This window comes from Grammomys surdaster, unplaced genomic scaffold (genome assembly GCF_004785775.1).
Source record: "Grammomys surdaster isolate TR1022 unplaced genomic scaffold, NIH_TR_1.0 166, whole genome shotgun sequence".
Classification (NCBI taxonomy): domain Eukaryota; kingdom Metazoa; phylum Chordata; class Mammalia; order Rodentia; family Muridae; genus Grammomys; species Grammomys surdaster.
The window spans coordinates 906,060-918,915 of record NW_021604614.1 but is presented as its reverse complement, the minus strand read 5'-3'; the positions used below and the strand labels follow the sequence as shown (position 1 = coordinate 918,915).

The 12,856-nt window shown below is 49.2% G+C and overlaps 1 protein-coding gene across 1 annotated transcript in view; it reads right to left on the bottom strand.

Moving 5' to 3' along the window:
• Window positions 1-1,135: 1,135 nt before the first annotated feature.
• The window catches only part of Prkrip1 (PRKR interacting protein 1), a 19,065-nt gene continuing 7,344 nt past the window's right edge, over window positions 1,136-12,856 (bottom strand). The window contains exons 5-6 of the mRNA XM_028765888.1: window positions 11,660-11,727; window positions 1,136-4,643 (exon numbers count right to left, since the gene is read on the bottom strand). Coding sequence (XP_028621721.1) covers window positions 4,543-4,643; window positions 11,660-11,727 — 169 coding nt within the window. The 3' untranslated portion in view covers window positions 1,136-4,542. The remainder of the gene's footprint in view (window positions 4,644-11,659; window positions 11,728-12,856) is intronic.

Sequence of the window (12,856 nt, the reverse complement as noted above, 5' to 3'; positions counted from 1 at the left end):
ATGCTGACTGTCCATGACTGAACAGGGTCACCGAGGGGCCAGCTTGGGAAGGAAGATCCCAGGGGACACTGACATGGGATGAGGAGAAGGGGTGTATCTTTGTTTGCTTCTCTGTTGCCGAGATCAAACACTAACCAAAAGTGACCTGGGGAAGAAAGGGCTTATGTGGCTTACGGGCTTACAGTCCATCAAGTGAGTCAGGGCAAGAACTGAAGCAGGGACCATGGAAGGACACTGCTTACTGGCTCATTCACGCCTTTCCTTATACAGCCCACGTCCACTTGCCTGGAGATGGCATTGCCCACAGTGGACTAGGCCCACTGGTCAAGAAAATGAGTCACAGATACATGTCTCTAGGCCAATGTGATGGAGGCAATCCCCTAGTTTAGCTTCTAGTAGTGTGTAAACCAGGACACTGGGAGTCGGCCTTAAAGAGATATAGGGCAGGCTTAGGAGACATGGAGACAGGGTCCTTGCTACTTGGTTGCATCAGAGCTCATCTGCTGGCTGAAGCAGTAGACAGATGTTTAGTCCACAGGATGGAACCACACCCAGCTGGAGTGGGCTGGTGGAAAGCATGGGAGGCTGAAGGTTTCTGTGCTCACCACACTTAAGAAATGGTTGTTGAAAAGGCAGGTCACACTGAAGGCCTAAGGGGTAGAGATGTACCACCCAGGTAAAGTACAAGTCTGAGAAGTAGGCAGACCGGGCCGTGCTGTGGCCACTGAGCTGTGGAGTTGGAGTTGCAAGGCGTGGGTGCAAGGGGGAACTGCTCACACACTCTGTAGACGACCGTGAGTGCACACCTGCACGCACACACACACAGCTGACACCCCTCTCACATCAACTCTGCATTGCTGAGTACTGAACCCTGACTCGGGGTTGAGTCTTCTGTGCCTATTTCCAAAAGCTGACTGACACAATATACCACTTTGAGTGTGGTTGAGGACTCCATACTTACTTTTAAAACATTTGTGGTGCATTCCTTTAATCCCAGCACTTGGGAGGCAGGTGGATCTCTGAGTATGAGGCCAGCCTGGTCTAAAGAGTGAGCTCCAGCACAGCCAGGGCCACACAGAGAAATGCTGCCTCAAAAAAAAAAAAAAAAAAAAGAAACCCCAAATACATACATAAATAAAATTACATGTATTTATTTATGTGTGTGGAAGTTAGAGGACAACTTCTGGGAGTTGGTTTTCTCCTTCTACCACGTGGGTCCCAGGCTTGGCATCACCAGCTGAACACTTACCATGCCCCCTTACTCACCGTCTACCACTGAGTCATGAACGCAAGGCTCGCAGGCAGCAGTGCCGCCATACTAAATGCTGAGGGAAGCTCATCAAACACACTTCCTGCTCTTAGGCATCCTAGCATGATGCCCGGAGAGACCTTTAAAACGGCAACTCTGCCAACAGAACACTGGGTACTAGGCCTGGGAAGGGCACAGAGAATATGAGCTAAAACAAGACGTGGGGTTGACTTCTTCAACCTCAGCTGGGAAAGTGTTGAGAGGCCACTAAAACTTTTTGACATTGTATGCAGGCAAGTGTGGATTTGTGGGCTACACACAAATTTTAATAAATAAGCAATTCACAAGTATGGAATCCGTGCAAAATGGGGGTGAGCTCTAATAGAATCTTTTTTTTTTTTTAAAGATTTTATGTGTTTTGTCTGCCTGCATATATGTAGGTTGGCACATCACAGGCATGCCTAGTGCCAATGGAGGTCAAAAGTGGGTGCTAGGTCCTTAAGAACTGGAGTTAATGGGTAGTTCTAAGCTGTTATGTGGATGCTGGGAACCAAACACTGGTCCTCAGAAAGAACAGTAAATGCTCTTAACTGCTGAGCCACCTCTTCAGCCCCTGATTATAGTTTATTACAAGGGCTGAGGAGATTTCTCAATGTGTAAGAGTGCTTGCCATGCAAGTATGAGGACATGAGTTCAAATCCCCAGCACCCACTAAAAAGCTGGGTATGCATACCTGTAACCCTAGTACTGTGGGGGTCAGAGAAGAAAATTGCTAGGGCCTGCTAGCCACCAACCTCATTCCAGGCTCAGAGATGCTGTGTCTTGAGGGAGTATATAGAGCATGACAGTGATGCCCTTTGGCCCCTAGAATGTACGCACAGGCTCATAAACCACACATTATCATTAGAAAAAACAATCTTTTATGAAACAGTCATCACTCTCTCTCTCACACACACACCATGTGCTCATGAAAGCAAGGCTATACATCCTCAGCCTGGGAAGCATGGGACACTCTTGCTGAAGTGATGCTACTAGCAAGCTCTCTCCAGGACAGCATATCCATGACAGTCCTAGTCACAATGGCTGGTTAAACCCCAGCCACACCATCTGTAACAAGAGTAACCTCATTTGGGAAACTCCATGAGAAATCTAACAGAATCTAATATTCTTCTCTAAATGACCAGGCTGTTAAACAAGGTGCTCAGGACATGGCTGTTGAAAGAGTGAATGAAAAGGGTAAATCAGGACCCTCAGAGACATCTGTGCCTCCTGAGGAGCCCAGGACAAGCGTGCTTAGCTTCTGAGGTCAGGAAAGACTGGGTGTGTTTGGGGTGGGATGACCATAGTAACGAGGCTTTCTGAGACAGCTATGCTACAGCAGGCTTGGGGTTTGCTGCCAGGATGTTCTCTACCCATGAGCCCTCAACAAACACGTAACTGCAGGATCCTTCTCTCTGTGGCTTTGAGGTGGCTGGCAGTATCACCCAGCCGCCTCAGTGACGCCACCTAATTGCTCCATTTCCTTAAACAGTCTGAAGATACACCAAGAGTCAGCTAACCTAGAGTACTGATAACCCCTTAGCCAGAAGTTTCTCCCCCCAGATGCTTCCTCCTCGCCGTCAGTCAGCCTGGAGTCCTTTGTTTAGTCATTCCCAAGCTGCTGGACACATGTGCTGAATGCAGCTCTGGGCCAGGCAAACTGGCAGAGGCAGGAAGGGACTTGTCCAGAGCTCTGAGGCAGCAGAGGGTAAGGCTTTTAGGCCCAGCCTTGTTACTCCAGCTAATAGGAGCAAAATCTCGTGAGGTCTAGGCTGCAGGTTCAAAGCAAGAACCTTGACACAGATGGGTAAAGGGAGAACTAAAAACAAGTCACAAAACCACAACACCAGTCCTAACAGACAGGAACATCTATCTCATGTGTCTCAAACTGCTAAAGGGACAGAGGTTATCACAGATGTCACATGGCTCAGAGTGGGCCCATGGAATCTGTGCTATGGAGGTAAAAGGAGAGGGGGTCACTTTCTTCTGTGGCAGGGCCACTGGGAAGGTTCCCAGGTTTCACTCAAGCTCATTCGGCAAACCTGAAGACACTCGGTGTGCCTTCCCAGAAACAAGGCATGAAAGAGGAGGGGGTCTGTTAGGAAAGGGGTCGGTGGGGGAGGGGTAAGAGAACGGGAGTAAACCTGGTCAAAATACACTGTAAACATTTATGAGCTGTCAAAAAACAACAAAAAACTTAAAAAGTAGAAGATATTCTTAGCTTTCCCTTCACTCAAAATGCTACCAACATCCATAAAAGGCACACAACACACTCAGAAGCTGGAGACACTCCAGACCACAAAACTAGAAACTGCTTGCCACCCCACTGGCCTGATGGCTCTGAGGACCAAGGCAGTACTGGGTCACCTCTCTTCTCCCTGGCATGATGCCTGGTCCTCCATGATGCCTGTGGGTGTTGCTTGCACTCTGGGCCAGTACACACAGAAGGTTTGAACCAGTCACTCAAGGACACTCAGTGGAAAGACTGGCTGCCTCCAAATCCTGACAGGAGGGCTTTCCACATCTGAGAGTTGCACCTTCTCCAGTCCCTCTCGGCTTAGGCCTCCCGTCTAAGGATGGAGGAAGGCTTTGGCCAGTATGTGTCTCCATCTCCCAGCTCTCTGGGACACTCCGCCTCTTTCATCACTTGTTGTTTTCCTGGATCCTCTCTCCTTCCCCCTACTGAAGGCCCCGTTGGCTCATACTTGGTTTGAGAACTGCTGGGTGAGCACACATCTTCAGCTTTGAATTCTACTGCTCTGTAAATGGACAGGGCTGTGCACCTGACATGCAAGCCGTTCCTAGAACCAAGTCCATGTGCTTGGGTCATAGGCCTAGAAGGTCTGCAGAAGAGGACCTGCCGATCTCTAGGCCCAGTCTATGTCACTCCACGGCTTTGCTGAGGCTTTGGTAGTCAACATCTCGCACGTGTGGACAAGACCCACAGGCTTTGTGCTCTTTACTAAATAAATATTCCCTTCACAGAAACCAGCCCAGGGCTCACTGCTGTTCAAGCAGAAGGGAACAGGCACCAGGGGGCGGTGAGGCACTCACTCCCTTCAGCAAGAGGAGGGCAGGATATAGTATGCAATCTGCAAACGTCTAAGGGATGCTGCCTTTGCATCCGGCAGAGGCAGCGGCTGCAGGAGGCTCCTGCCTCTCCCAGCACAGCCAGTCTGGAGCTGGTCACACACAGCCCTTTCTTTTTTGAGGATGGTCACAGAATGAGCTGGGCTCACGACTTCTGAAACTCCTTATCGGCCCATGATGATGGCACTGGGCTCCTCTTCCTCCTCCTCTGTTCCAGATGCCTCCTCAGAGCTGCTGGCATGCTGCTCCTGGCACTGACTGGGTTCTGTAAGCACACAACATTCAAATCATAAGCAGACAGATTGAACAGAGAGATAGGGGATTTTAAATGAAGAAGAGTCTATATACTGAAGCTATACCTATAATCCCAATACCTTCAAGATGGAGGCAGGAGATAAAAAGGTCAAGGCCATCTTCAGCTGTATAGTGAGTCTGAGGCTAGCTTGGGCAGCAAACCCTGTCTCAAAAAGAGGAGGGATGGCCGGGCGGTGGTGGCGCACACCTTTAATCCCAGCACTTGGGAGGCAGAGGCAGGCGGATTTCTGAGTTCGAGGCCAGCCTGGTCTACAGAGTGAGTTCCAGGACAGCCCGGGCTATACAGAGAAACCCTGTCTCGAAAAATCAAAAAAAAAAAAAAAAAAAAAAAGAGGAGGGAGCTGAGGCTTGCTCCTCAGCACCAGCCTCCCAGAGCCAGAGGTGGCCTTTGTGAGTACCAGTGAGTACCCAATGCCACTGTTTGGAAGGTCCACCACAGAAGCAATCTACACTGCTCTCAGGAGCACCCCAGTCTAACCAAAAAGTCCTGGCTGTACACATTAGAACCCAACACCCCAAAACCAGGCCCATGAGTGTACGGTCCCACCATCTATATCAATGGCTACATGGGCACCATGAAAGACACCCAGGCCTTTCGCATCTCCCACTGGGCTGCCAACCTCCCCTGCCTGAGCCTCAGGTTCTCACTGCAGACGGCAAGAGGATCTTCAAAGCTCTGTACAAACAAAAGCTTATGAAGAAGGGGCTGTGCCCACAACACCAATGTCAGCCTCCTGGCGTTTCCCACACATGTCTTAGGACTTCTCTCCTGATACAGTATGGGCAGCTCTTAAGCGTCTAGCATATTCTAACACTGCTGCTAGCACTATGGCACAGCTAAGCTGGCCCAGAGAACAGCACAGACAACTTGCTGGGGAGCCCCTCCTCTTGTCCTGAGAGTAGGAGAGTGGGCGGGAGCTGGCCTGGAAGAGACGGGGGAGGTCCTCAGTGCAGGGCCTCAGCTGACTCACCAGGGACTTTTCAGGACAGTGAAACTACTTTGTATATTTGACTGGTGGACAAGATCCATACAATGGGACTGGAGAGATGGTGTACTTCAGAGCACCAGATATTCTTGTAGAGAATTCAGGTTGGGTTTCCAGCCCCCACATGGTGGTTTACAACCATGTGTAACCCCAGTTCCGGGGGATCTGACCCACTCTTTGGACGCCTGTGGGCACCAGACATGCATGTAGTTCACATACATACACGCGGACAGAACACTCATACATAAAATTAAAAATTCTAAGAAAAAGGGTCCCTGTGCTGTGGTTTACATAGCTGCTGCCCCCAGAGAACAGTGACTCTCAACCAGTAAGAATGACATGCACTGAGTGAAGAGCATGGTGCGTGTGGGACAGACAGTAAGGTGGACACGGGCAGACTGAGCACTGATGATACAGGAGAGCTGGACACGTCACTACAAACTCATGACTAACTTCCTGTGGACACACGGTGACCACCCAGTACCCACGGTACTGCTCAGGACACCCCCCCCCCCATATGCTGCAGTGACTCCTATCAGCTGACGATCATGTCGTTATGACAGTGGACCCACCAGGCCTCATCACCCAGCAATGTCACACACTCCAGGACACTTGCACAACAGAATTGCCAGTCAAAGATAAGTAATTCCATTCTCTCTCGACCCCATAACAGTTATCTTGGATGCTCACCGGATGCTAGGTGGAGGGCAGGAAACCCTCAAGATGAGCCTAGAGTATCTTACAGTACAGCAAATAAGGGAGTGCTGGAAACCTGTGGTAGGCAGGCACACAAGATGGGGCTTCAACACAGGGACAACAGACAATTCCAACAAGGTAAAGAATGACTGGGTCACACACATAGGTTTGTTCTCAAAAACACTTATGTAGACGGAGACCGGCTCCTAACCGGATGTTGTAGATCTCTGCCTTCAGAGGCGCCTGACTAGACCTCAGTCCTTTAGGTATGGGCTGCACATGGGAAACTTTCTTCCCACGTAACTTAATTGGAGGAAGAGCAGTGAATGTTTAGTGAGCACATCTGATAACCACTACCTCTGTGGTGTTGCCAACATCAGCACCAACAGCAGTAAGCTGGGATGCGGAGATACTGGAAAGTGCCAAGTCACGTCAGTCACCCACACTGTCCAGCCTGGACGTGCCAGTGGTCTAATGACAATGGCATATGCTCCAGCAGCTCCAGTCCACGCACACGAGACATCAGTCAAACCCTAGTAGAGGGACGCCATACAGACACTGGCTCAGGTAACTCTGAGCAGCTGTCTCAGTCAATGGCACTACAGCCACAGACGACCTAGCACTGTGGGGCTCTGTGCTGAATTCTGCAACAGGAGGAAGGGAAGGGGAAGGGAGGACGCTGGGTAAGGGAAGGAAACAAACTACTAACCGTAATGAGATCAGGCATCATACAGGGGAAACTGGGTGCGTGAGAACCCTATATCACCATCTCGACTTTCTGTGAATCTAAAACCACTGTAGCGGCTGGAGATGCAGCTCGGTGGTAGACTGCTTGCCCCAGGTTCAAGCCCAGCAAAACGTTATAAAGCGAAGCATATTTAAAGAAAGTCTGAGGAGCTGGAGAGATGGCTCAGCAGCTAAGCACACTTACTACTCTCCCACACGACCCTTAGTTCATTTCCTATTCCCCGCAGAGATGACTCACAACTCTGACTCCAGCTCTAAGGAAAAGAATGCCCTCTCCTGGCCTCTGTGGGTACCTACACTCAAATGTACATACTAACAGTACCCCCCCACACACACACCCTTACTGGAAGCTCACATCTGTAATCCCACCACTTGGGAGGTGGAGGGAGTTCAAAGCCATTCTCATCTACACAGTGGATTTGAAATCAGCCTGAAATTTTAATAAAATAAAAATACAAAATAAAAAATCTGGCCAGCTGGTGGTAGCGTACACCTTTAGCCCAGCACTGGAAAGTAGAAATTGGTGAATCTGAGTTCAAAGCCAGCCTGGTCTACAGAATGAGTTCCAGGACAGACAGGATTACACAGAGAAACCCTGTCTCAAAACAAACAAACAAACAAACAAACAAACAAACAAACAACAAATCTGAGCGTGGTGGCATATGCATTTAATCCTAGTGCTAGGAACCAGAGGCAGGCAGACCACTGTGAGTTCAAGCCAGTCTCAGAGTCACTGTTCTATTGCTGTGACGAGACACCATGACCAAGTCAACTCTTTCTTTTTGTTTTTGGTTTTTCGAGACAGGGTTTCTCTGTATAGTCCTGGCTGTCCTGGAACTCACTCTGTAGAGCAGGCTGGCCTCGAACTCAGAAATCCACCTGTCTCTGCCTCCCAAGTGCTGGGATTAAAGGCGTGTGCCACCACTGCCCAGCTCCAAGTCAACTCTTACAAAGGACAGCATTTAAATGGAGGCCTGCTTACAGTTTCCAGGCTTGGTCCATGATCGTCATGGCAGTGGGCAGGCTAGTACAGGCAGGGATGGTGGTGGGAGAGACAATGCCCAGTGTGGCTCCAGCTTTTTAAACCTCAACACCCTCCCCCAGAAACAAATGCAAATCCTCCGAGGTGGACACGCCCATCCAACAAGGTCATACCCCACCTCTCAAACTGTCCCAACCATGGCTAAGCACGCACATACACGAGCCACTGTGAGCCACTCTCATTCAAATCACCACAGATGACCCTGTCTAAAAATCACTCCCCAAAACACTAGGAAGGAATAGTAATCTCTTTGGAGGAGGGCATGTTGACATTGGGGCTTTATTTGAGACAGGATCTTCTAACAGTCGACACTCTTCCTGAGTGCTGAAATTACAGTACCAAACTTGCTCTGATATTTCCTTTGTAATTATTTCCTTCCGTTACTTTTTAAAATATTAACTTCTCTACTGTGTACGTGTATGGGTGTGGTGCCAAAGCACACATAGAAGCCAGGAGTCAGTTCTCTCCTCTACTATGTGGGTTCTGGGTACTGAACTTGGTTGCTAGGCTGGTTGGCAAGTCATTCACCCACTAAGTCATCTCACCACCCCCACCTTTCATTACTCTTTACCATTTAGTTCACACGCTACTTTAAACCCATTATCTCATATATGTATTTGTGTGTGTGTGTGTTTGTAGGCATGTATGCTGTGATACATGTGTGGGTTCACAGGACGAGCTGAGAGAGTCCTTTCCTTCTTCCAGAGGGCCTGAGGACTGACCTTAGGCCCTCAGGCTTGTTGGTAAGCACCTTTACCCTGAGCCACAGTGTGGCCCATTTGGAGACTTTATTACAGACATACCACTGAATAAAACTGAAGATGACAGTTTTTGTGTTTTTCCCCAGATAGAATGGACAGGCAACACACAAAACTAAACATCCTCCATCCCAAAGCAGAGCAAAACAAAACCCCCTAGTACTATGGAACTGCAAAGTCACGGGAAATGGTCTGTGATACAAGTTCTGTGGTAAAGTTCTATGCGGTGTTGACAAGAACAGGGCACATGTATGAAGAAACTGAAAGCAAGGGAAAACAGCAATCCGTTAACTATTGTTTTTAGTAAGGGTTATAGTTGACTATCATTCTCCACACCTCTTCAGTGTACTCTAGAAGATTCCTGAGCCAGGGATACAATGGCTTCATGATCAAAGGACAAAGAACAGGACAGCTTTCCAGTCCACTACACTTAAGCCTGTGGCTCTGAACGTTGGTCCAAAGCACACACTAGGAGCCATCCAGACAGATGCCTCTAGAGAACATCTCTAACTCAAGGGGAATTCTGTGCCCTTCTGATTAGGGAACATCTGGCAGTGTCAGGAGATATTTTTAAAGGAATAATCAAGAGGAAATGGCTGCTTCTGTTGTACTAAGCAGTGGCTGAGCCCTCTAGACAAAGGGAAAATAAGGCCAAGACACAGCCAGCACTGAGTCTGGCAAAGAGCTCTAGTTGTGTCCAGTGACAGAGAGCCTTTAAAGTCAGCCCAGAGTCCCTTGGGAGGCAGCTGTGTTAGGGAAGTGAAAGTGTGGTGCATCACTGGGGCCTCTCGGGGACTCAGAAGAATTCAAACTGGCTCCTAGCCAACCAGTTGCCATCACTGAAACCCAGGTCCCACACTGCAGGGTGCTGAGTTACTACACAGCACAGATCACAACCTTAGGCAGCTGCCCTTCCTGCCCTGCTCCCAGCCCCTTCTTAAGAAGAAGCAGAGAACTCCAGATGGGTCACTGCCAACCCAGCAGGAGCTCTGTGGTGTGCTGGGGCCACCTTGTGGCACACTCGGGCAGCACTACATTAACTTCTCATTTCAACCAGGCAACTAGAAAATCTTACTCTTTCACAAAATGAAAATAAGGACATAATCAGAAAGGCAGGAAGACAGGCATGTAAACCACTGCTGAAGGTCCGCAGACTTATTTCTACTCTGTTCATCAACACCAACTGCACACAACCAGGCATTTCTTGGTATGCACAGGTGGTCACACATGGTGCCAATGATGACATTTATTTAATGCAGTTCTGAGGATAACCTTGAACTTCTGGCCCTCCCGCTTCCAACTCCTGAGCGCTGAAACATTATGGCGAAGACAGCCTGTGGGTAGACAATTAGGAACTACAACTGAACAGAAGCAAGTTTTCCACTGATTTGACAAAATATAAGCGAGAGTGAAGAAGCATATCCGGAGGGACACTCCCACATTCTGTTTAAGGCGGTGAGACACAGGTGGACCGTGAGAGCGGCCTGTGTTCAGGAGTCCACAGAGGAGCAGCATGAGGCCTACGGAACGCGAGGAGCTAGAGAAACGTGAGGGGCAGGCCTGTAATTACACTCGGGAGACACGTGAGAGGGCGGGCCTGTAATCACACTCGGAAGGGAGAGGCAGGAGGGTCACGAGTGCAAGGTCAGCCTGGGCTACATGAGACTGCATGAAGCAAAAATAAAATAAGAAATAATAAAATATAAGCAAAACTACAATAGATAGGGCTGGTAAGATGGCTCAGTGGGTCTTGCTGTCACCTGACGACCTGACTTTGACCCTTGAAACTCACACACGTTCCAAGGCGAGACCCAACAGCTGCTCTTAGGAGATGAGACCTGGAGGATCAGTTCACAGTTAGCCTTCCCCCACAGTGAGACCAAGCCAGGCTGGCTACATGGATCCTGTCACAACAACTAAAAACCAAGAGGATCAGGAGATGGACTAGCCAGAAAAAGCACTTGCCTGCTAGCCTAAGGACCGGAGTTTGGATCCTAGCACTAGTGGAAAAGCAAGCATGGCAGTGAGTGCTTGTAATCCCAGCTCCAGGGAGACCGAGAAGAAAGAAGGCTCCCAAGGGCTTGCTAGCAAGCCAGCCTGGCCAAACCAGTGAGCTCAGGTTTAGTGAGAGCAATTTAAAGAGGAACCTGACATTGGCCTTCGGCTTCCATGGGCATGTGCACACATGTACAAACACGCAGGGGGGTGTGTAGCAAACAAAAGGCTTCTGCTCCAAATGACAGGAGAGCCCTTCAACCCCTCCTCCTGGGGGAAAAAAAGAGGCACGGTAGAGAACAACTGGAAAGCAGAGGAGGGCAGCAGCTGAAGTGCCCGAGGAGCAGGCAGTGGAGGACAGGCTGGGCGGCGACACTGGTGACCAGAATCCCAGTAAGCTCCTCCACTAGCCTACTTTGAGCCAGGAGCTTTTCTCTTTGCTGAAGCCATTCCAGCTTGCTTTCTTTCCTTTTTGGTTCTTTTGAGACAGGATTTCTCTGTGTAGCCCTTGCTGTCCTAGAACTCACTGTGTAGACCAGGCTGGCCTCAAACTTGGAGATCCGGCAGCTTCTGCCTCATAAGTGGTGGGATTAAAGGTGTGTGCCCCCACGCCTGGCTCTGTCATGTGGCTTTCTGATATATGTTAACAGCTAACAACGTTAGCTCTTTACTACCACAGGTCACTGCCACTGCCACCTCAGCGATGGTGACCGGCACTGAGAGAACTGTGGACATGGCTCACCTTCCTTCTGTTTCTTCTGTTCAAGTTTCATCTTCTTTGCCAGTAACTTCTTCTCTTTTAACTTCTGGCTACACAGGTAAGACAGACAGTGGTTATCTTAATGGCTGTGTGAACAGTAGAGCATCTATTGTATTACAGCACAACCCTTCTAACAGCACAGTGTTACAGTAACAGAGACTGAAGAGATGGCCCAGAAGTGAGCGGACTGCAGTACAGTACCCAGCGTCCGTGTCAGGGAAGTCCTAACTGCCTACAACTCCAGCTCCTCTCCTGGCCCCAGGAGCACTCATATTCAGATGCGCAAACCACATACAGATAAAAATAGGACAAGCTTTTCAAGGCCAGCCTGTGATACGTAGTGAAACCCTGCCTCAAAAAGGTAGACAAGTGGAGCCGGGCGGTGGTGGCGCACGCCTTTAATCCCAGCACTCAAGAGGCAGAGGCAGGCGGGTCTCTGAGTTCAAACCTGGTCTACAGAGTGAGTTCCAGGACAGCCAGGGCTACACAGAGAAACCCCATCTCAAAAAAACACATGTTCAAAAAACAAAAACAAAGAAAACCAAAACAAAACAAAAGAAACACTAAAAATTAAAGGTGTCTTCTGACCTCCACACATGTGCCAGTGCCGGCCCCTCCCGCCCCGTCATCAAGCACATTAGAGGGCTCTGTGGCTTACAGCTCCTGCTGCTCCTCCAGAGGAGCTATGATGCTATGATGCTGGGCGCTCACAGCCACCTTTCACTGTAGCCCCGAGGGTCTGACGCCCTCCTCTGGCCTCCATGGACCCCGCACTCATGTGCACATGCCCACACTCCAACACACATCATTGAAAAATAAAATGAATCTTTAAAACAACAAACTCTTCTAGAATGTGGTTTAGTGCTTAATACTAGCCATCTAATAAAGAGTCTTTTTTTAAAAAATAAATAAAAGAAACTCTGAAAACAGATAACACAAAGTTCAGTTATATGACCTGCAGGGCTATGGGTAGGCAGGTCCCAAGAGCAGCAAGGCCGAGAGGAGTGATTTCTTCTAATACCTGAGAAGTCACACATCCGCTGTTGTCCTTCAGCCTGTTCCAGCTCTCCTAAGATACAAGCTGGAACTCTGAGGACTGTGTGGGTTTCTGTGTCTCCGCTCACTTCTGCATTTGCCTCTGTCTGCCTGTCTGACAGTCTTGCTGTGTAGCTCAGGCTT